The 24,928-nt window shown below is 42.2% G+C and overlaps 2 protein-coding genes across 3 annotated transcripts; both read left to right on the top strand.

Moving 5' to 3' along the window:
• The first annotated feature begins 3,230 nt into the window (after window positions 1–3,230).
• LOC119013308 lies at window positions 3,231–7,021 on the top strand. Of its 2 annotated transcripts, XM_037087710.1 has the most exons (3): window positions 3,231–3,366; window positions 5,806–6,572; window positions 6,889–7,021. In XM_037087710.1, the coding sequence occupies exons 2-3, from the start codon at window positions 5,822–5,824 to the stop codon at window positions 6,999–7,001; spliced, it is 864 nt and encodes a 287-aa protein (XP_036943605.1). In that variant the 5' UTR covers window positions 3,231–3,366; window positions 5,806–5,821; the 3' UTR covers window positions 7,002–7,021. The 2 variants fall into 2 exon arrangements, with proteins under 2 accessions (XP_036943605.1, XP_036943604.1); XM_037087709.1 differs by having other exon boundaries at window positions 5,806–6,891.
• Window positions 7,022–12,673: 5,652 nt separating this feature from the next.
• LOC119013818 (reticulocyte-binding protein 2 homolog a-like) lies at window positions 12,674–20,820 on the top strand. The gene is made up of 4 exons (XM_037088670.1): window positions 12,674–13,442; window positions 14,888–15,057; window positions 19,634–19,868; window positions 20,785–20,820. Exons 1-4 carry the CDS (start codon window positions 12,711–12,713, stop codon window positions 20,818–20,820), a joined length of 1,173 nt encoding a protein of 390 aa, XP_036944565.1. The 5' UTR covers window positions 12,674–12,710.
• Window positions 20,821–24,928: the final 4,108 nt, after the last annotated feature.

Raw genomic sequence — 24,928 nt, 5'->3', positions numbered from 1 at the left:
ATTCAAGATTTAATGTCATTTAAATGAAATGTAAATATAATTTCATTTAAATTGATTTCAAATGTAAGGTAATTTAATAATAAATATATAGTTATGATTTAATATAACCTCCTTGTTCAAGTCTTTGAATTTAATATTTCATTTCATTTCATTTCATTTAATCTATTTTAATCTAATTTGATTCCATTTAATTTAAAAATGTTATGTAATTTAATTTAACTTAAGATTTAATATGTTGTCATTGGTTCAAGGCAGGGGCTCCACCAGGGATTTTGGGCCCCATGAAAAGAAATCTAATTGGACCCTTGTATAAGATGGCAAAATAATGTGATGCCGTTTTATATAAACCTATGCATTTTAATGATATTTTTGACTATCATTCCCATATCTGTGAGAAGAAAAACAAAGATCTTCAACCAGTTACAGGTACTTGGTTACGGCTCACTGTCTCCCTTGTCGTCCTGCAGGCAGCTCTAATTTATCTCCACAGCTGCAGACTCACAGCTGGTGGCTTTGGATTTGGGATGAATAAATACATATATGAGGCTTTATGGTTGTTGTGATTTAATCCTCCGATTTCCAGAAAATCCTCCACAGCACAGCAGGAAGGTGAGAGTCCCAAACTGCTGACCAAACACTCTGTTGTAGTGATAGCTGAATTTCAACTATATTATACACATACACATGCTCTTTTTATTTCAGAACTGTTTTTAATACATGAAAATCATTCTGAAATGAATATGGATTGTAGGCTATTTTCATTTTATAACTCTCTTTTAACCCTCTGAAAGGCCGTCATGGGCTCAGTTTTTAAGATTTATTTAAGCTATAAGCATCATAGAAATACTGGTATTGAAATGAATTCTCTGATCTCAAACATGTCATGCTAACTTACTGTGAAAGGAGCTAAATATCGCTCCACAGTTGACCTGTTTTTACCACGAGGTCCGCGACCTCGATGTGAAATGATGACTTGTAATAATGACTTTCAGTCAGCAGTTAATGAGCGATGAGCGGAGACTCCCTCACCTGCAGACAGAGAACTGTGAGCACCTGATTCACATTCACATACTCTGCAGGACTGCAGAGGAGGTGATTCACGTTCTGATAAAATTAGCGCTGTGTTGCTAACATCTGTGTAGCATCATGTTAAGTGATTTTACCCTGGACACTGTCAGCGTGTGGGGAGGGCCCTCAGACCAACTCCGTTATTTGTTTCCATACAGACTAAAGTCTCTCATTCGATTTATTCTGCCAATTAAGTTATTTAAGAGTATCAGTAATAGAGTACTGGTTGTGCAGTAAAATGCCTCCACGCTCACCTCCACACTGGTTTTGACCACAGAATGAACTTGTTTGTAAAGTGTAGAGTGCTGTCAGTAATCACGCCCCAATTTGTGGTCAATGACGTACAACTGTAGAGGGCCAGAGGTGCCAGAACAGCCATCCAGCCAGTCAGAACGACCAAATGTAGCTCTGTCAATATGTTGCACACGCTATCATTTTATTTTATTTATATTTTTTTTATTTTGGTGATCATTTTCAAAACCTGTGTGTAATATTTTGTGCCACATATTTCTGTGTCACCTGTTGTAGCGGGGCGGGACGTTAAATAAAAACACAAAGACTACAGTGACCTAGTTTTATCTTGGGAAGCTTTTGTGCTGGTTAGATGGGTTGCAATGCTCTCTGTCTGTTGGCTTAAGGGGGGAACACACATAACGATGATCGGGCTGATTTTGCTCCGATTTTACGCCTTCCTGACCACAGAAAATTATCTTCTGTCTTATAAGATTATCCTATACGAAATTCTGAGGTCGGACGGAAGTGGACGTAAATAAAAACAGAGGCCAGATCTAACTTTTCCTGTGGGGGTGTTTGAATCAGCCATTTTAATGTTTTTAATGGGTTTAGCGTCTGTGCTAACGTTAACCGTCATACTGGTGGTTAATGCAAATACTGTGTGTTGTCAGAAAAAGCTCACATTCCCTCTTCTATGTCTTCCATGTCTTTCATGGTTTAAAACGTTTATTTACTCTTTTTTATATACAGTCTCTGCTCTTTTCTAAGCTGGGGTTGTTGCCATTGGTTACTGTAGATCACATTTGATCACGTGATATTTCTGGCTCGGAGGACGAGATTCTAGATCGACTGTGAGACAGATGATCTTTATGTGTTGTGTCCTGTGCTGAGAATATCAGAGCACAATACACACAGAACAATCAAGCTGATTTTTTAATCTTCATGTGTGGGAGCTCTACAGATAAAAAATGTGTGTATCCCCCTTTAGTTAGCATAATTCATTTAGTCCATTATTATGACCTGCTGAGGGAGCACTCATTCAGTTTTGGTGGCAAGTAGATTTACACATCGTGCAGTGGACCGAACGGACATAATTCACAGTTTGGTTAGTTTCCATCTCACTGACAACTGACTGTTGGGCAAGGCCCCCCAGTAGGCATCAGTGAATAACCATGGCAACGAAGAGTTGTGAGTAACCATGGCAACACAGATGAGAGGGGCTAGGAGAGGTAGCAGTTTTCCTGCTGTTGAAGTCTTTCAGTGTTTTGTGAATAAACAACTGATAGAACAGAGAAGTTGTTCGCCTATTTTCTTTCAACAACAACTTCAATATTATGCTGTAAAAATGGAACCCAGGGGCCTCATAAATAACAAAAACAGTGAAGGACACAAAACAGACCCCTGGGGCACCTCACAGGAGAGAGGGAAGACGAGGACAGTCCACCAAGTTGTAGGAGTAACTCCTTTCTGTCAAATAACATCTGAGCCATTCGAGGGCAGAGCCTGTGATGCCCACAGACGATACAAGTCGTGATAAAAGAATCGAGTAACTGACTGTATCAAAGGCATCAGACTCTGTTCTGACCGGAGAAGATGAAGCTGTATGAACTTATTATAAAGATGTTCTTCATCGTTATGAAATAATGAAGTTATTCTGTGGAACATTGTTGTTTGTAAAACTGATCCTGACTAACTGAGGCGTTTCCCTCCGTCAGAGGAAACAAACCACAGCTCAACAGGTTCAGATCATCCGAGTCTGTGCCAAGATTCCTCAGCAGCTGCTCACCTTGTTAAAGTCACTTGACTTGGTCAAGGTGAGCAGCTGAACAAAGACCAGAGAGGAAAAACCTGCTCAGTGGGCTCAGGTATGAGGATCAACATCCTTCTTTATCTGAAGCAGCTTCTTTTCCCAGAAGTCACATGACATACAGAAACTGAGCGACAGAATAAAGTCCAGGGAAACTGAAGTTCTGCTGCAGTCGGTCAGACGAACCACAGCTGAGTTCACTTTCTCTCAAACTTTCTTTGAACACGACTTCATTCGACCAGAACTTCCAGCAACAGGTGAGAAACGTTTCTGTTGTTGCTGCAGATCTTCATGTTAACGTCTTGATTTGTATGTTAGAGTTCTGAGTGTTTAACACGTTCTACGCACTGAACAAACACTTGAGACAACATTCATTAACTTTCTCTGTGTTTAAACTTCATCATGTCAGTGTGTTTAAATCTCCAGAAATAATCAAAAACATGTTTGATTAAGATTGTTCCATCAGTTTTATGTAACACAGCGTCTTCTGTACACTTGATCATTAACCTACTCATATTGTTGATTGATGAAGAACATTTTGGTGTTTTTGTGTTGAAAATGTTATTAGTAATCTAAATTTTAAATACATTTTGTTTTAATCACTGTAGGGGCACACATTATTTTGGTGTGTACACAACATTTATAGCAGCGATGTTTCATGTATATTTTTTGGGGAAAAGGCTTTGTGCTGGAGACTGAGAGAGCGCCCGACAGCCGGTGTGTACTGACTGTACACATCACTACTCCTAAAGCTGTATAAGGTACAGATCCTGATTCCTGGTCTTCAGTTTATAAGCAACCACACTAAAGCTGCTACACAAAGACAACAATATCAGTTTCATTTTCATTTAGACAGAGAAAGTTTAAATCCAGCAGGTTTTCAGATCACTCAAACGATAAAGAGCTGCAGTGAGTCTGGATCATTCGGTTTTAGCCAGAAGTAGATTTGCACATCGTCCGCAAAGCAATGAAAGGAGATTTTACGTTTCCTAAAAATAGAACCCAGGGGCCTCATAAATAACAAAAACGGTAAAGGACACAAAACAGACCCCTGGGGCACCTCACAGGAGAGAGGGAAGACGAGGACAGTCCACCAAGTTGTAGGAGTAACTCCTTTCTGTCAAATAACATCTGAGCCATTCGAGGGCAGAGCCTGTGATGCCCACAGACGATACAAGTCGTGATAAAAGAATCGAGTAACTGACTGTATCAAAGGCATCAGACTCTGTTCTGACCGGAGAAGATGAAGCTGTATGAACTTATTATAAAGATGTTCTTCATCGTTATGAAATAATGAAGTTATTCTGTGGAACATTGTTGTTTGTAAAACTGATCCTGACTAACTGAGGCGTTTCCCTCCGTCAGAGGAAACAAACCACAGCTCAACAGGTTCAGATCATCCGAGTCTGTGCCAAGATTCCTCAGCAGCTGCTCACCTTGTTAAAGTCACTTGACTTGGTCAAGGTGAGCAGCTGAACAAAGACCAGAGAGGAAAAACCTGTTTTGCAGTCGTCTGATTGCTGCGTCATGGCTCCGACATCCACCAGTAATAGAAATGATCATTAACCTTCTCATATTGTTGATTGGCAAAGATCACTTTGGTGTTTTTGTGTTGAGAAATGTTGAAATATCATTTAACTCGACAGTAAGGAGAAAACTTCTGGGTCCTCCGGTCTGCAAACAGGACTGACGCCAAACATTTACTGTACTGATTCAATTATGAATATATATAAATTGACCAAGTGCCCATTTCTCTCTCACATAGTAGGTAAGGTTTGAAATGTATACATTAAAAATTATCAAAACAATGGCGATTAACGTGTGGGTTACACTAGCCGTTGGACATCCACAGAAGAAGAAAAAAGACGTTTTTATTGAAAGACCCCATACATTCACTGAGTGAGGACTATGAAAATAAAGTGTGTATTTCTTGATGAAAATGTCATCAAAACACATTTTAATGTAATATCTGTCTTAAAATATTGTATTTTTCACTGGAAATAAAAGGAATGGCAGCCATGTTCTTTCCCCTCACAGAGAGTTGGCAGTCAGGTGACGTCTCACAATTCACTGACGTTATTGTGAAACTACATTTTGCCCTGTAGACCGACGTAGCTATGACACATCTTCATGTGAGACTGGTATCAAACACAGAGCAGCAGAGTGTTTGAGTGAAACCAGCTCAGATTATAAAGTCTGTCAGTGTCAAACTCTTCAGATCTTCTCAGGAAATCATCCAGCTGAACTTCATTCTTGGATCAGACGTGTTTTAAATGAGATGAACACTGAGACCATCGTACAGACAGAACACGCTCCCGTGTGTCTCAGGCTCTGAACTTTTTAACTCTTTGTATGTTTTGTTTGTTTAAAGATCAAAATCTCAGATGCTCTCTAGTTATTTCTGTTCCAATGTCAAATCAATAACTGTAAATGATGATGGTGCAACTAAGGGAACTGTTTTCATAGTGTTCAGCTGACACACTCAGTGGATCAATAATTGGTATGATTATTGATTATTGATTATGGGTGGGGCTGCATTTAACTCTGTTCCTGTACACAGGTAGAGATTTCATCCACTGCTTATTCCCAACATTTAGATACGTCTTAGTTCAGAGCAAAATGTGTCTGTTAGCAACAACTGATGTTTCTGAATGATACTAATAACTAATATAACTAATAACTAATTTTATTTATAGGACGGTTCTGGAAGAGATGGACAGAATCCAATGTCATCAATCAGAACAGACTGGAGGTGATCAGGGAGATGATGAGAGGGGTGATGAGGATGAAGAGAGAGATCAGGAGGAAGAGGAGAGCAAGCAGCCTGGTAGAAAGAGAAAGACGAAGCGTCAGCGAGACAAGGACTCTCAGTGTTCGAATGAACAAACTGTGGATCAGTGTGAAATCAGGCTCGGGTTGCTCAACACTCGGTCGATGACAAAAAAAGCACCCAGGATCTCAGAGCTCATAACACAAAACAACCTGGACGTCTTTCTCGCAACAGAGACGTGGTTAAAACATGCTACAGCAGACGGAGTCCTCAGCAAGGCTTCACCACAACGTTTCAGTTTCCACTCTCAGGTGAGGGCAGGTACAAGAGGAGGAGGAGTTTCCAATCAGTTCTCAGATGTAATGCGGGGAAAACAAATTCAGTTTGACTCTCTAATCATAACGACCTTTGAGTTTGTTGTCACAGACCTGCAACATGACGACTGGAACCAACCTGTCGTGATCATCAACCTGTATCACCCACCAGGATACAACCAGCAACGATTCCGTACGTTTCTGAATGAGTTTCAAAGTCTCCTGGATGAAGTCAGGAAGAATTACAGCAGCTTCATTGTGGCTGGAGATTTCAACATCCATGTTAATAAAGACAAGAGGTCCTATACTGATGAGTTTGATTCTCTTTTGCTGGTCAATGACCTCACGCAGCATGTTAAAGAGCCAACACACAAAGCAGGTAACACTCTGGATCTGGTCATCACCTCAAATGTTGAAGTCTCTGGTCTCGTTGTTCAGGATGAAAAAAAAGTAGTAAAATCAGATCATTACACTGTTTATTTTAATGCAAAGCCAAAAGACACAACAGACAAAACTGAAGAAAACAAGAACGAAGAGCAGAAACCATTCAGACAGACGGAGGAATAGAAACTGAATAATTCTCTGAAATGTGAAAGAAGCTGATTGATCTCTAATATCTCACCTGATGTAACTGTGATCAATGAAGTTTCTAGGTGGTAATTTAATGACCTGCTTCAGTCCTCTCTCCTCTGAAGATGCTCTCACTTTAGTGACGTCTAACCAGCCACCAGCTGTTCCCTGGACCAGAATCCCTCCTCCCTTCTCCGAAACATCTCTCATGACATCCTGCCATTCCTCACCTCTCTGACCAACTCCTCCCTCACTCCAGCTCCTCAACACAGCCACAGTGAAGTCACTCCTACAGAACCCGCCCTGGACTCAGCTGACATCTGAAACTACAGACCTGCATCTCTTCTTTCATTCCTCTCTAAAACCCTGGAACATACAGTCTACAACCAGCAGGCTTCAGTACCGCTCACTCCACTGAGACGGGCCTCCTCACAGTGACTGAGACACTCGATGCTTCTGTGACCTTTCAGGTCACCTGGAATGGCTCCTGGTCCAAACTCTGCTTTCTGGAAACTGGTGTCCCTCAAGGCTCAGTATCAGGACCGGTTCTGTGTTCATGATACACTAGATCACTGGGCTCTGCAGTCACATCTCATGGATTCTCTGACCACTGTTCTGCTGACGACACCAGCTGTTCCTCTCTTTCCCCTCATCCTCCTCCAACAGCCACGTTGTGACGCTCATCTCTGAACGTCTGCATCATCTCTGCTTGGACAGCTGCTCACCACCTCAAACTCAACCTGAGTAAACCTGAACTCCTCTTCATCCCAGGACAGACTGTCCTCACATGGACCTGTCAGTCACTGTCCAGGACGTAACAGTATCACCTTCATCGATGGTGAGGAACCTGAGCGTAATCCTCGATGACGGACTGTCCTGCACCCCCAACATCACTGCTGAGGCCCGATCCTGCAGATTTGTCCTCTACAACATCCGCAGGATCGACAGTGATGTCGTGTTTCTCTCTTGTGACAAATGTACTTATTGTAAGTCACTTTGGACGAAGGCATCTGCTGAATGTCCTCAATGTAAATGTGAATTTAAATGTAAACGTAAATGAGTGAAATGGGTGAAAAATATTACAGCTTCCTATCTTAATATTTTACCATCAGATCTGCTGGCCGGCTCCTCTTTGTTCCTTTTATTTTGGCGGGATGTGGTATATTTGCAATATTTTAAGGTTGTTTTGTGTTCCTTTTATTTTGGCGGGGTGTGAGATTGTGAGAGCTCCTTCCTGTATTATTTGTGCTCTTAACAGACTTTAATGACCTACATGACGGAGGGATGATCCAGGATCTGGTTGTGTACAACTAACCTGGACAATAAAAACTTCCTCACCTCTCCTGAAGGAACATTTCTAAAACTTCTTCTGAACTTAATAATAATGAACTGAAGATTAATGTGAAAGTTGAAGTTCAAAGCCATGAAATGATTCGGAGCTCCTCAGAGTTCGCTGATCTGTAACACTGCAGGACCTCGTGTCCCTGCAGTGACGAGAAGTTCTGTGGCTGAACAAGAGCCATGAACAGAAGTTACACAAAGAAAAAGAAAGTCCAGATCAACACTATGATTATGACACTGAATTCACTAAACACCTTCTCAGTTATTCTGTTAGTGAGAACAGGAAAGTTGGTGACGTCAGTGTGTTAGTGTGAGATTGCAGAGCGCCGAACCTACAATGATATAATAATTTCTGGTATGTTTGTGTTCACTAGGTTTCAATGCTGATTACTTCAAGTGGCAGTCAGACTTATTGTGGTAGACTTACAATTTAGCTCTTCAAGTAGGTTTTTCTGTGGAAGGGCGTCACAAATGTAAAAGTCCAAATATCGTGGTTTTTGTTGACAGTGCGGTGATGTTGTGAAACAGTGCTGGACAGATGTGTGCGTCTTGTTCTGTGAGGTCAGGATGCCTAAACTACGGCTGACAACTGTTCATTCACAAAAAAGGAAATACAACAAAGGAGCTATTCGAATTGTATTTACAAAGTTGGACAGTGGTGTCTGTCCAATCAGAATCTAGTCTCAATAGCACGTGTTTGATTATTACTAAATTAAATATTAAATAGTAATATGGTTATTAGTTTGATTAAGGTTAATCTAGATTTCGATAACAGGTGAGTGCAAGTATCAAGTAAAAACACAGTATCAGGATCAGTGGCATGTTTTAGGATTTGTAACATCAGAAATGTGATGTATGCAGAAGAGCCAATAAAAAAGAGATTTTATATATATATATATATATATATATATATATATATATATATATATATATATATATGCATGCATGGGACTACTAAAGGTGAGGATCTGCTTCAGCAAGTTGTTTTGTTTTGAACAAATTTGAGTTTGGCGACGGACGGAGCCTGAAAAAGGATTGACTGCGCTGGTGTGCAGAGACTCTGTCCTCGCTGAACCGGCACCAGGGTTCCAGTCTCTGCCTGCTGCGTGTCGATCCGTCTCTCTGATCCTGGCTGATCGGTAAAAAGCAGAAGTGTTTCCACAGAAATGATGAAACAGCTGCTGGCATCCATCACTATGACGTCCACGACAATTCTGTGGGACTGGAGCCGCCGACATAAGACAGAAATAGGAATAATAAGATAATAGCACATAATTCAATCATCAGGAGAAAGGGATATATTTTTTTACACATAGAAGGAAATATCCTGGGATGAGCTGGCGACTGGTCCAGGGACCCTGCCCTCGCCCTGACACGAGGCTGGGATTGGCTCCAGCAGCAACACCCTGCGACCCTGCGACCACATGGAAAGGGACAATGACATGACATGAAAGAAATATCTTTACGATTAATATTTACAGAATGGACAAGGAGGCGTAAATAGTTAAGAATATGTTGTAGACAAAGTTTCACAATGTTTATACAGTTTCTCCGAATGCCACAAATTTTCAAATGTAGTGTTTTTTTAAAAGATGAGCCGGCAAAGAAGAAGCAGCTTTTACAGTGATGCAGCGATAATCTGACCCCACCTTCTCTAGGCAGCCTTCCACATCCAGGTGCTGATTCACCTGGTGAGACTGGGAGGGCTTCAAAGCTGTGATACTGTGGAGAGACTCATCTCTGCTTACCTGAGCGACCTGGACCTGCTGTTCAAGAAGCACAGGGAGGTGATAAGAGAGAAGTGTGGTTGTGAATGGAGAGGTGTTGGATGGGGCGGGGAACCTGTCCTTTTTGAATTATTTCATTTTATTATTTCGAGGTTTATTGTGACCACAGGTACGTCAGGCAGAGGCGTGACATTCAGCAGGACTTCACTCAGGTAAAAGAGAACCTGCAGCAGCTGGTTCATCTCCTTTAGTATTAACTAACATGTCAGAACTTATAGTGACAGTGTGTTCTGCAGAAATGTGTTCTTGTTATCTGTTGGCTGATCATTTTATGTTTTAAGTTTTAATTTTTAAATAGGGCCAATAAACGATGCTGTTGTGCATCATTTATCGGCACCCAACTCTAATTTAAAACTGATAAAGTTAATTAAGTTGTCTGAATAAAACTTAATTCACACTCATCCAGGTCCGGTGTGATCCGGTGTGGGAGGTGTCATAAAAAACTCAGAGTCAGTGGGTTTTTGCCTGAAATGAGGTTCGTCGCGGATCTTTTCTTACTCTGTGTTTGGAGGAGTTGCCAAAATTAAAAGTTACTGGTGTACAGAGTCTCGCAAAGTGAGCAGTAAAGCTTTATTCTGCATTTTGGTAGCAAACTATGCTAACTAACTGGCTAACTAGCTAACCAAACAAAATGTTACTTGAAACTATGAAATAATGTTTTGTTTTAGGGGTGAAAATGGAGAAAGTTTGATGTCAGGCATTAATCTTTCAAAGTCGAGGAAGAAGACTGCAGTTCATATTGTGGACGGTGGCGGTGATTAAATTAGATTTCTGCATTAAAATATCTAAAAACAAGTTGACCTTTGTTCAGTATGTTGGTGAGTTCAGTTCTTACATTATCCTGAAAGTTTCCTCAAGGTAACGGAGGGTTTCATAACATCGTATCAGAGGAAGTAATCTGATGTGTTTGAGGCGTTTCCCTCAGTCAGAGGAAACATGCCACAGCTCGGTGGGCTCAGATAACCTGACTCTGTGCTCAGAGTCGTCAGCAGCTGTTTCCTGCAAATCACATGACATGCAGGAACTGAGCTGCAGGACAAAGAGGGAGAAGTTCTGCTGCAGTCGGTCAGACGGACCACAGCTGAGTTCACTTTCTCTCAAACTTTCTTTGAACACGACTTCATTCGACCAGAACTTCCAGCAACAGGTGAGAAATGTTTCTGTTGTTGCTGCAGATCTTCATGTTAACGTCTTGATTTGTATGTTAGAGTTCTTAATGTTTAACACGTTCTACGCAGTGAACAAACACTTGAGACAACATTCATTAACTTTCTCTGTGTTTAAACTTCACCATGTCGTGTGTTTGAATAGCACAGTGTGTTCTGTGATCCCTCCTGCTGACATCAGCTCACAGAACATGTGTGATCATGTGGAAAAACCCTGAAACTCATGTGTTGAACCGCTGACACACTCAGTGGATTAATAAGCAGTTATCAGCGTTGTTCAGTAACGTGATGTCGACACTGTTCTAAGCCAACAGAAAGATATATCGTGCTACGACATTGAATGTGACCTTATAGGACAGTTGTAGTACAATCAGTTTTCATACACTCACACAGAAACTGCATGTACATGCAATAAAAAGTGAAGAAAGAAACAAGTGATCCAGATACAAAATAAATAAGGCGTTGTGCAGCCACATTACCTCTCAGCCTCAGAGTGCCGTCTGCAGCTCCCTCCATGTTGTCATGTATCTGCTGTGCTGCTGACTGTTGCTCACATGTTTCCCGTCCTTCTGTCCTTCCTGCTGTCAGCTAGAAGAGAAGGCCAGTCATTTAAAGGCTTACAACAACTAATAGCATGTTAACTGACATACAAGCAGGAAAACACAGCCAGCAGGTTAAATAACACCTGAACAGGCCTGACGTTAACTTTCCAAATGTCCTTGATGAATTTAAGGTGGAGTAACATGAACTTACAAGCTGTGTGACACATGATTATGACACAATGCTGATATCGTCTGAAGTAAGCTAGTAATATAACACTCTGCTCCAATAACGGTAAATATGATGCATTAAACTATTAATGTCATTCACGTCATCACACTGATGTCACTGAACCTCTATGTTCTTCACATTTTTCTGCCTCTTCTTTCCTTCTTTTCTTTGGGTGCCGGATGGTTTCAGTTTTTTGGACCTTGTGGTTCCACTATAGTTTCATGAAGTCTGTCTCGTGGTCTTGAGGTCAGCTGGCCTCTCGACCCCAGGAACCCCAAAAAACAACCTCTTTATTATTTAATAGGCTTTGCTATGAACTTATGTCGCTGTGGGCTGATATAATATTTAGAAAATAACAGCAGTAATAGCACTGGTAAAATATATATATATATACATATTTTGTCCCTTATTTTTTGTTATTTTCTCTCCTCCCCCATGGAGGTCTGCAGCATTTGCCCACACAGCCAATGCCCAGCGCCGGCTCTGATGACATGGTTTATTTCAAACAACTGGTTATTTTATTTGATATCCGTCACATTCAGAGTAATTGAACATTTCCAAACATTTCAGTTGGAACATTAAATGTCTTTAATATAAACGTCTGTACTATTTCAGCTGAACTGTGAGTCTGAAGGATAAAGTTCCTCTTTAATGAACATGTCACACAGCGTCCCAGCTGGTTTGTTATCAGGGTTTTAGTATTTGGATAAAAAGGTAATTTCAAGGTCCACTTCAGAGTGTTGACTTTACTACATGACACATGACACAGTTACCTCTGGTGTCGTCTGATCCGTCTCCTGACCTTCTCCTACAGACCTCATCACGCTGTAGCAGCTCTCTGGTTTCTGCCTGAAGGATCAGGAGGATACACAGACCTTCATCATGGCCACCGCTGATCTGCTGGTGGAGCTGATGTTCTCCTGGATCGAGAAGAGGGAGAACTGTGCAAAGAAGCTGAAGAAACTGGCTGATGAGTTGGAGACACTCAGGAAGAAATGTAACGCCGCAGAGTGTTATGGCAGCACGGTGTCAGTGATCGGAGCAGCAAGTCTGATTGGAGCCGGTGTGGCCACTTTCTTTACTGCCGGAGTAGCTGCTCCAGCTTTAGCTATTGTAGGAGGACTATACAGCGGTGTTGGTGCTGCGGTATCTGTGACCGCCAAGATCATTGAGCACTTTTCATCCAGCGACACCTTGAAAGATGCTGAGAAGATAGAAGAGGAGAACAATGAGATTGCAGCAAAAATCCAGAATCTGTTTGAGCAGCTGAAGGTGGAGGTGAGGAGGACGTTTCCCTCTGCTGACCCAGATCAAGTCGACCAACATGTCATGACTTCATTCATGGGAGCCGTGGCCAGAAGAAGTGGCCTGAAGCTGAACTTCAGTTTCAGCCGACATGAGAGTTTTTATCTCACAGAACTGGGAATCAGACAGAACTCAAACAACACTTTTACAATGGCAGCTGGACTGACAGCAGTTTATGGTATTTTCACAGTTTTCTCACTGAAAACTGCTGGGAAACAATCTAAGCTTTTGATTGCTGAAGCAACCAAACAACTCATCAAAGAAATGTCGGCAGTAGGATTGAAGACAGCCATTAAAGGAGGAGCCATGGTAAGATTCAGTAACTACTCATGTATTATTTGATCATCACACAGTTAATGACAGCAGCTCTTTTCACACAGAGAAGCTGCATTATCACAGCAGCACCGTCACACCGACGACTGATACAGACCTTTAAAAGGGTTAATTAGTTGAGTCATCTCCGGCACTTCTGAAAGTCTGCTTCTCAGAGAATTTGTCGCTGATGAAGACTAACTAAATAAATAAATAATTTTAGCCCTCATGACCTTCACACAATCTTGGTTTGGACTAGGATGCTGCACAGAACATGGTCTCTGGGACTTTGGGGGTCCAGGAATTCATAATTAATGTTTTCTTGGTGATGAACCACTTTCTGACCTTTAAATGCAAGACGGCCAATTGTCAACTCTCAAAGTCATCACCAAGCGTTCATATGAGACTCTAATTAAAACTGTGCTCGTGCTGGATTATCAAGAGTACAACAACAAGTAGGTACACAAAAGGTCAGTTTATGTACACCAGGTGACGTGACCTGACCGGTCCGACTAATAACCACGTCCTCATTCCTCTGAGACAGCTTGTTAACCATCACACAGGAAGAAACACTGTCTGTGGAACTTTAAATGCTCCATTAAGTCCAGTAAGCTGAGTTTAGTCATCTGCCTCCATCATCTTTACAAGTGTTGAGTCCAAGGGACCAGGACTTGGGCCAGATGGGTCCTGGTACTTGGCCCACCACTTCACCAAACAGTAGTCTTCAGTGTAGGCTGGAGTCAAGATACAGTCTTGAAGAAGATCACTGGAGAGATGCAGAGTCTGGTACAAAGGAGTTTATTAGGTTCTACAAGAACACACCACCAATAAAAATTTAGTTTGGTCCAGAGAGCGAAATACACAAGTTCTCTCTGCGCTCCTGCTTCAAGGCTGAAAGGCCTCTCCCTGTTTCTTAAATGCCAGATTCTAATGGTGGCTGATATCGCCTGATTTGTCTATGGCCCTTCTCACTGTTAGACCTTTCTCTCACCCAACGCCTGCCTCCATTAGCTTCATACATTACCCAGAAGTATCTTTCCTCCACAGTATAACAGGTGTAGTCAGTATATGGTTAAACTCTTGGCCCAACAGAAAAAGTGCACTGTAAATCCTTGTAATGGAAAAAACTATAAAGCTGCAGACGGCCCAATGCTGGCTAACAGCTAACCTGAACGTGAAATACTAAGACGGACACAAACACTGAACTGAGTTCAGATTAATTTTTTTTTTTATTATTTAAAAATTTAGCAAATTGCTACCAAAAACATCGTCAACTCGTCCCGATCACGCTGCATGTTTTGATGTATTATTTGTGTTTGTGCGATCAGAACTCTGGGACGAGTTGCGTGCCAAAACTTTGTGTCAGTATAACAACAAGTATGGCAAATTTATTTCGTTTTTCAAGTATTGATCTGACTTTGACTTTTGATCTTCATCATCAGGTTGTGGGAGGAGCTGTTGGAATGGGGTTTGCTCTTCCTGAGGCGATTGACAACTGGAAAGACCTGATCGAGAAGAATCATGAGACTGAAGCGAGCCGATCACTGAGAGACACAGCTGACGACATTCTAAAGATGTGCCGCACACTGAAGGATCAGTTCGACAACATGAGGTATTGAAGCACCCCGTAGCCACAAACCACAGGTTCCAACTCCCTTCAAGACGGATATAGACAGACAGTGGTTTAGGACTGCAAATGTAAATCTTTTATTCAGTAAAGGTAGCTCAAAGTGAAAAGAGACAGGTTGGTTCCCATTCCCCTTCCTTTGTTAGGTCCAGTACACATGGGACTGATACAATAATGAATAATACCTAAATCAAAACAGCAAACAACAAAAATAAATATCACCAAGGCAGTGGACTGCAGACCAAACCAAACCAAATATCATTAATGTTGTACATAGCAACATAATATGTCTGAATAAAAACACAATAGAAAATATAATTAATGTATTAAGCCCACCTGCTCTGCAGCAGATTCCCAGTCAGAGTTCCGCTCACCACCTGCCACTCAACAGCATGCCGCCTCCCGACACTGGGACCCAGGATGCCACAACATTATGGTGCACAGTTACCTTGTATTGACAAAGTGAGACTCATCGCAGTCCCAGTCAGCCAACTTTCTCACCCACGGAGCACACAACAAGCAGCTAACAGCCCTCTGCAGAAACACAGATCTGAGAATCGCCAACAGGTGCCTTTTATCTTGCAATCACCCAATCATAATCACTTCTGCGAATGTACGGTGTCCATGAAGCCTTTTGTGTTTTCACAAAGTTCCACCCAACCACATCCATCGCCCCGTTCCCTAATCAGTGTCCCACTGATGCAACGCTGCCTCCCTTAGGGCCCTAAATCTATTCCCTCCAGACCAACGGCTGGGCTGCCACATATCTGTTGCAGTAGCGCCACACTGTCAGAAGTTCCCCTGCTCCCTAGATGACTGCAGACCAAGACAACCCATACAGGTTAGAGTGCACGCCGGCTGTAGTCCGAATTGATCTACGAGGCAAAGGTGGAGATAAAGGCAAAGGCGCTGGTTGAGTTGACCCCTCCCCAATCCCTATTTCTTCCCCTCCTGTGGAACTTAAGTAAGCCCCCTGTGTGACCCTTGGGAGGAGAAAAGTCATCAACACCCATTTCTATTTCACTTTCCCCTACTGACAATGCTCAACACCAAACATCAGGCACTATGACCTCAAACAGAGAATCCTCGGAATCATTTTGCACATCAGGAGGCTCTAGCATTGCTGGGACCTCAAGCTTTTGGCCCTTCACCTGCAGACACAAATTCACAACTCATTCTGATGAAGATATCTTTGAGGTTATGAAAATTCAACAGGAACAACCGAATACACTGGCAGATGACGATCCAGCTGTGCTATGACCTGCTGTGGGGTAGGAAGCCACATATCCTGAACATTATGCCTACTGGAAAACTGTGGATTCCTAACATGCACCAGTTGGCCTGGCTGTAAGCGCTCTTCACCCACTGGGGTCCCCAAACACCTGCTATGAGGCAGGTATTCCTAGCCTGTGAATAAGCATGGCCCAGCCTCCTCTGGTACGCCTCAATCCATGCATGCACATCACCCTGAAAATAATCACTATCCTGGCCCAGCCAAACATCGAGTGGGACCACAGGCGCCTCCCAAACAGAAGAAAATATGGGGAGTAGCCAGTACTCTGATGTTTAGTGGTGTCATATGCAAACACCAACTCTGGCCAATGCTCAACCCACCTTCCCTTCTGCTCTGGGAGCAAGGTGCGTAGCAGATCATGCAGCCTTCTATTCAAACGCTCACGATGGCCATTACCATGAGCGTGATATGGAGTTGTTCGACTCACTTTTTCATCCCATACAACCACACAGACACTGGACAACATCAGCCTCAAAACATTTACCCTAGTCAGAGTGCAACCTCGCAGGGACCCCATATAGCTGAATCCAATACTTTACCAGAGATTTAGCAACTGTTACAGCCCACTGGTCTCAGGTTCATGCTGCAACAGTAAACTTTGAAAAACACATTTTTAAGAGCCAAACATTCTCATGCTGACTGGACGATGGCTTCAGAGCTGTCCAATCTATTTCCACCACCTCCAGCAGCCTAAAGGCTAACAAGCTTCCTATTGCTGCAACCACCCTTGGCTGGGCGCTTTGGATGCAATACAATGCTCACATGCCTTGCAACAGGCTTCAACATCCCTGGCTAATAACACAGACTCCACCCCAACTTGAATGTTCTTTCAACTCTTTGGTGACCATGACAAGTGTGCATATGAGTAAGCACCTCTTTTTTCTACGAGTTTCAGCACCTCCTCAACCCTCACAATCCTTCCCCACTACCTCAAAAGTCCAACAGTCTTATGACATTCTTGCATCCTCTCTACAAGGCTTCACCCCTTTCAGTAAGTTTGAAAAATGCTTTTATTGAATCAACCTGCTGAAGACTCACCAAAGCAGTAATGTCAAAGGAAGGAAAGCTGGACATGGATACTTGCTGGGGACCAGCACTGGTGTCCTGGCATGAGACCAACTGGTGAGGCTTTGACAGGATATTATGTGTTTCCTGAAAAGTTTGTGTCTCGGCCATATCTTGTTGCTCACAATACTGCCTGGAAAGAGCATCCCCTGCATTCTGGCTCCCTGGGTGATACAATCTGATAATCAAACTGGGCAAGCTCAACCAAGCTCTGCAGCACAAAGATTTGCTGTGTTCAAATGGCTTTACGTGTTATTATCAGTGAAAACTGTAAACTTGGTACCAATCAGATAATCCCTGAATGTATCTGTAACAGCCCACTTCAACCCGAGCAGCTCCAGTTCCATGGCACTGTAGTTTTCCACATTGTCCACGACTTGCATATACTTGTATACTCATCGCTGCCCAGTGTCGTATGCAACCCTTGGTGACTGGCATCAATCTCCAAAAAAACGGCTTTCTGAAATCTGCATAAGGTACATAGCCTTAGATTGAAAAAAGTAGCACTTATTCAACTTCACCTTGATGTTAAACTACCCCAGACAGCAACACCAAATCAAGACACTCAAGGTGCTGCTTGATGGTAGAAGAAAACACAACAATATCATCCAAATACAGGAGCAAAGACTGGAATCTCTGATCCCCCAAAATTCGCTCTGTTAGCCGCTGTAAGGTGATTGGGGCATTACAGAGCCCGAACAGTAACCGTGTAAGCTCATACAACACAAAAAGTTTAAAAAACACGGTTTTACCTCAATCTTTCTCAGCCACCTCCACTTGACGGTACCCACTTGCCAGGTCAAGGGTGGAGATCCACCTGGCACCACCCATCCAAAGATTCTTCATTACGTGGTAGAGGGAATGCATCGTTTTTCTGCATTAAGCTGCCGGTGATCAACACATAGTCTAAGAGAGCCATCCTTTTTCTGTACAATAGCTAAGGGAGAGGATTTAGGACTACTGCTTACCCTGATTATGCCATGATGCAGGAGTTGTGCTATGTGTATCTTAACCTCCTCATACTGACCCGGCAGTATTCACCAACAGCGTTGCCTCACTTGTGCCTCATCTACAACTGAAATTTCGCGTTCCATCACATTTGTGCACCCCAAGTCAGTTTCCGATTTTGCAAAGACTCCAGAGTGCTTCCCCAAAAGCTGTCTCACGTTCTGAACCTGCTCAACAGTTAGTCTGGGCAACTCCATTGCAACAACCCCTGATAACAGCTCCTGTTGCTCCACCATCTCACCAGCCTGTTCACACCACAAGACCAGCTCTTCCTGTGGGGCTACACATTCAAATGCAACAGAAGCAGTATGACAATCTACCACATCCACTGTATGCACTGAACCAAGCCAAGTCTGAGGCTCAATGCTTACATTTACACCACCTACATTTAACACTGGTATTGCCATGTGCCCATTTTCAACCAAAACCAATGCGCCAGACACGAGTAACTCACCTGGAAGACTTCCCTCCCGTGTGCCCCAGGTAAGGAATACCCAAACCACTGGCGGCGGACAATGCAAGCCACTCACAAGTTTTAAGTGTGGGATGGAAATGTTGCTCAAAAAATGACTTGGTAGTAGTGGAAACATTTGATCTAGTATCAAAGAGAAATCTAACCTGTACATCACCCAATAACACATCCACTGTTTGGCATCTCCCCACTAAACAGTCAAACTCTGCATCGACTGGGACCTCAAAGCGTGAGCCTGACTGAACCCCACATGTAGCTAAGCTCATTGCCACAGAGGGAGAAAGTCTCCCTGCTGCTCAGTTACCTGGGCTGACCTATCCTGGGAAACTGCCATACGCAATCCTGGAGCTTCCCGTCGGGTGGTTGCCCCCATCCTACATTGCTGAGCAATGTGACCAGCTAACAGACATTTAAAGCATATGGGCTGACTATCAACATCAAACCTTGGCAGTTCCATCCAAACTCCAGCCAGGGTGGCCCCAGTGCCAGCCATCTCAGACACCTTCTGTGCCAAATCAGCAATCTGGACCTGCTGTTAGAAAATATAATCAATATATTAAACCTACGTACTATACAGCAGATTCCTAGTCAGAATTCCCCTCACCACCATTTCAGCCACTGCTGATTATTCCCAACATTTAGATACGTCTTAGTTGAGAGCAAAATGTGTTTGTTAGCAACAACTGATGTTTCTGAATGATGCTAACTAATTTCATTCACAGGACGGTTCTGGAGGAGATGGACAAAAGACAAAGAGAAGAGGAGGAGAAGGAGATGGCCAGAAGACAAAGAGAAGAGCAGGAGATGGCCAGAAGACAAAGAGAAGAGCAAGAGATGGCCAGAAGACAAAGAGAAGAGCAAGAGATGGCCAGAAGACAAAGAGAAGAGCAGGAGATGGCCAGAAGACAAAGAGAAGAGCAGGAGATGGCCAGAAGACAAAGAGAAGAGCAGGAGATGGCCAGAAGACAAAGAGAAGAGCAAGAGATGGCCAGAAGACAAAGAGAAGCGAAGGAGATGGCCAGAAGACAAAGAGAAGAGCAGGAGATGGCCAGAAGACAACAGGAATATGAGATTCTTATAAGACAACAAAAACCCAAAGAAAAGCTTATCGGAAAGAAAAATAATCAGCAAAGACAAAATCCAGTTCAGGTGAAGAGTGTAAACCTGATGACTCAAACATATCAGAGACATGTGACCAAACAATGTGATCAATCTGAACAGACTGGAAGAGAACAAAAGAAAAACAGTCAGCAAACTGAAAGTGAGCAAAAGAAAGACAGTCAGCAGGCCAAACAGACTGGAGGTGGTAAGGGAGATAATGAGAGGGATGATGAGGATGAAGAGAGAGATCAGGAGGAAGAGGAGGGTGATAGCGAGGAAGAGACAGAGGAAGAGAAGAGTGATAGTGAGGAAGAGACAGAGGAAGAGGAGAGTGATAGTGAGGAAGAGACAGAGGAAGAGGAGAGCGAGCAGACTGGTAGAAAGAAAAAGACAAAGCATCATCGAAAGAACAGAACATCGAATAGACAGATCCAAACTGTGGATCAGTGTGAAATCAACCAAACACCTCCTGGAACAATCAGGCTCGGGTTGCTCAATGTTCGGTCGATGAATCAAAGAACATCCAGGATCTCAGAGCTCATAACACAAAATAATCTGAACGTCTTTCTCACAACAGAGACGTGGTTAAGAGATGATACAGCAGACAGAGTCCTCAGAGAGGCTTCACCAGAAGGTTTCAGGTTCCACTATCAGGTGAGGACAGATGGTAGAAGAGGAGGAGGGGTGGCCAGTCAGTTCTCAGAGGAACTGCAGGGAGAACAAATTCACTTTGACTCTCTAAACATAACGACCTTTAAGTTTGTTGTCACAGAGCTGCAACATGACGACTGGAACCAACCTGTCGTGATCATCAACCTGTATCACCCACCAGGATACAACCAGCAACGATTCCGCACGTTTCTGAATGAGTTTCAAAGTCTCCTGGATGAAGTCAAGAAGAAGTACAGCAGCATTATTGTGACTGGAGATTTTAACATCCATGTTAATGAAGAAAGGAGGTCCTATACTGATGAGTTTGATTTTCTTTTGTGGATCAATAACTTTACGCAGCATCTAGAGGAGCCAACACATGAAGCAGGTAACACTCTGGATCTGGTCATCACCTCAAATGTTGAAGTCTCTGGTCTCATTGTTCAGGATGATGGAATATCAGATCATTACACTATTTATTTTGATGCAAAGCCAAAAGATACAACAGACAAAACTGAAGAAAATGAGAATGAGGGGCAGAAACGATTCAGAAAGACGGAGGAATAGAAACTGAATAATTCTCTGAGAATTCTCTGAAAGTAGCTGATTTAGATTTAATATATCACCTGATGTAACGGTGATCAATGAAGTTTCTACAAAGTATCTTATAAAACAAGTTAAAAAATAGTATAAAAATAACCACCTTAAAGGTCCCATATTATACTGTTTTTCATCATTTTCACACAGCTATCAGAGGTTCAACAGCTCTGTATTCAATATGCATTGCCCCAAACTCATCCGTGGTCCTGAATTTCAGCTGTCTAAAAGTCGCTCTACAGAGCTCTATTCAGAGCGGTCTGTTTCTGTGCCTGCACCTTTAAATGCTAATGAGCTCCGTCTGTCAACGCCTACTGGGAGAGCCCCTCCTACCACCTCATGCTGAGGGAGGGGAACCCCCTTGCATTACTGGTAGCATGTGCTAATGTTTACAGTGGATGTAACCCTATGGCTTGCAGAGATTTTTTTCTTCAACCATACCAGCTTGACCCAGAATGGGACCCAGAAGTAGAGGCTCCTGAAGAAGTACAGACTCTGTGGCTGCAGCAGGATGTTTCAGAATGGTTAGTGTGTCTGAATAATGTTAGTTTGTTCGTATGTGTTGTTACAGTTACTGCCATGTAGCTAATGGCTAACAGCTAGCGAAAGCTGTGTTTGTCTCCAAACTCTTGGACACTGTTCGCATCGTGTCTGCTCATGTTTCCAGACTTTTTACTGTGACAACCAAGCTCCATCGTAATATTATTAACAACTCACTTCAAACGCCATTGCATAGCGGACCGAGGAGGAGCTAACTAGTTAGCCAATTTCCAGCTGATTTCACCAGACACGTAGGCAACTATAAATACTATAAAACCGCGGCAACACTTTTCGGTGGCTCGGGTGCAGTTGCTGGGTCCGGTATGATTGGGACTAAGACTTTTACAAGGGTAAGTGTTGAGGCAAAGCCAGATTTGTACTGACCCTCGTTACCGAAGCAGTCTGATGTGAAGCGATTAGAACACACACAAGCTAACACGAGCCGCAGCCGGCACGTTGTTAGAAATGAAACACAACCACTGTCTCTTCTGTTGTTCTGTAGCTGGGACAGAGTATAGACACTGATGTTGATTTTTACAACCAACAACAGCGCTATTTTTGTGTCTAGCTCTGAGCGACGACATTGTGAAACACTGCTGTCTCACTGCTGGACACACCGAACACCTCAGGGATGAACGCCTCCCTCTCAGATATCTCCTGTCACCGCTCAGAGGAGGTCGGACTATGATAATGACTCCTTTAGTTGTAACGACAGGAGCAGATTCTGAACAGCCTGTAGGAGTCACTTGTGTGCAGGAATGCAGGAATCACTTGTTTTCCTGATTCTGGGAGTTGGCAGGCTCAGAGAGGACCAGCTTATATATGTAGAGACCAGAGGAAATGTGTTTTTCATAATATGGGACCTTTATTAAATTCAAATGAAACATGTCACTAAAATAAACATCTCCTGGCCTGGCGTGTCTTGGTTTGTTTTATTTTGGCGGGGTGTACCATATTTGCAACATTTTATGTTTGTTTTGTGTTAGATTTATTTTGGTGGGGTGTGAAATTGTGAGAGCTCCTTCCTGTATTATTTGTGTTGTATTAACACAGAAAGTTTGTTCACACACACACACACACACAAACGGTGAACACATACTGTTATGATTATAATTATGCTTAATCACATTCTATGTACTGAGTTATTGTTTTTCACAGGAAGTCAAAAACAAAAGTCAAAACAAAAAGAATGATTATGATCTCATTGTTTGTGTTCAATAAAAGACTTTAGAACCTTCATGCTGTCTGTTTAATGTTGTACAAGAGTGAATGTTGTTCAGCTCTACTCTGTTATAATTCTGGAATAATAATAATAATGATAATAATAATGATAATAATAATAATAATAATAATAATAATAATAATAATAATAATAATAATAATAATAATAATAATAATGATAATGATAATAATAATAATAATAATAATAATAATAATAATAATACATCATAAAACGCCACATTTACATGTCAGGATGTGGTTATTATAGACAGATTCAATATTTAACTGTCATGTATCATCACAGTAGCAGCGTTATATACATCAGCAGCTGTAAACACATACAAACATTATAAAACACGTCCTGTGGTTTGGTGCGTACCTGTATACTGAACATATGAGGAGTAGTTAACATTTATAATCATCAGAGAGCATTACAGACGGTGTTTTTGGTTCCTCTCTGTTTCCTGAATATATTCGTACATGTGTGGATGTGTAGATGAGACATTAACTTATAGCACTTTGTAGAAGGAGCTTTATAAAGTTCACCACACTGACTCTCGTCAGTTCACGGGGCAGAGCTGCCACATCCAAGATGGCGTTTATGTATTATGTCTCAAATGTCTCATATTCAAAATAACAACAAAAACAGGAGTGCTGATTGTTCTACTTCTGATCAATACAACTAAATTACAGTGAGAGCGCCTCATGCTGATCACTGTAGATATCCAGAGTAACAATCAATATTCCTCACATTGCTGTAGACGAGTTACCAGGTGATCATTCAGGTGATCATCATCACATGCTGCTTTTCTGAAGCATGAGGAACATTATTTCTCTGAACCAGTTCAACCACTTCAGAGCTACTGAACACAAACTAACGATATTATAACTGCTGCTCACTTAAAGACACTTTTGCTAACCAGCAGCCATAAAGACAAAGTTAAACACCAGAGTTAGAAAACAAGCTAATAAGCTAAATATAGCAACAGCCACATAGCTCGACTGCGACATCGTACGGTGAAATGTGTCACTGCCAGTATTACTGTAACCACCATCGAAGCTTTGTGGTTAAAACACAGAGTGAAACATATATCCAGCAGGTTCTTACCTGTTCAGCAGAAAAGTCCTGACAGACCTGCAGCTCCTCCACCTCTGAAGTGACTCCAATATTTATCCTGGTTTTCTTTATGGCTCGGTCCAATTCTTTGTTTTCACTCTGCTTTTCTTTGTCAGTCTTCTTATTTCTTCTCTGTTGTTGTTGTCTGTTCTCTGCCATTGTTTAAAGTTTGAGCTTGAAGTATCTGACCAGGTGAGAGCAGACGCTGCACCTGTGCGGGGGGCTGCAGCCACTGGGTGGAGCCACAGATATCTGACCTGTATCTGATTCTACTGTCACATCATAATCACAATTTTGGCAAATATAACAAAAAATATAGTTACAGACTAAAATTTGTAACTACATTGTAGTCTGTAACTACAGTCGCTCACCTCTCCTGAAGGAACTTTTCTAGAACTTATTCTGAACTTATTTAATAATAATGAACTGAAGATTAATGTGAAAGTTGAAGTTCAAAGCCATAAAATGATTCAGTATGACACAATGCTGTGTTGTCTGTGGAGGGAAAGTGTTTGTGTCACGTGTTGTATCAACATTACAGTTAAATATTGTTCTATAATCTGAGTTTCCTCTGCAACATTTCTGTATCTGTAGCTCTGCAGCTGCAACCTCATCAAGAAGTCACATGACTGACAGAAGCTGAGCAGCAGAATAAAGTCCAGAGAAGAAGAACCTCTGCTGCAGCCAGACAGACGACCAACACAGAGACTCGTGACTGACAAACACTCTGAAACACATCCAATATTTTAACCAGATTCAGGAAACAGCCGACACAAAAATCACGACTTAA

The sequence above is a fragment of the Acanthopagrus latus genome, chromosome 23, assembly GCF_904848185.1.
Source record: "Acanthopagrus latus isolate v.2019 chromosome 23, fAcaLat1.1, whole genome shotgun sequence".
NCBI classification, from domain to species: Eukaryota; Metazoa; Chordata; class Actinopteri; order Spariformes; family Sparidae; genus Acanthopagrus; species Acanthopagrus latus.
The sequence above is the reverse complement of the archived record's forward strand: the minus strand, read 5'-3'. Positions and strand labels throughout refer to the sequence as shown.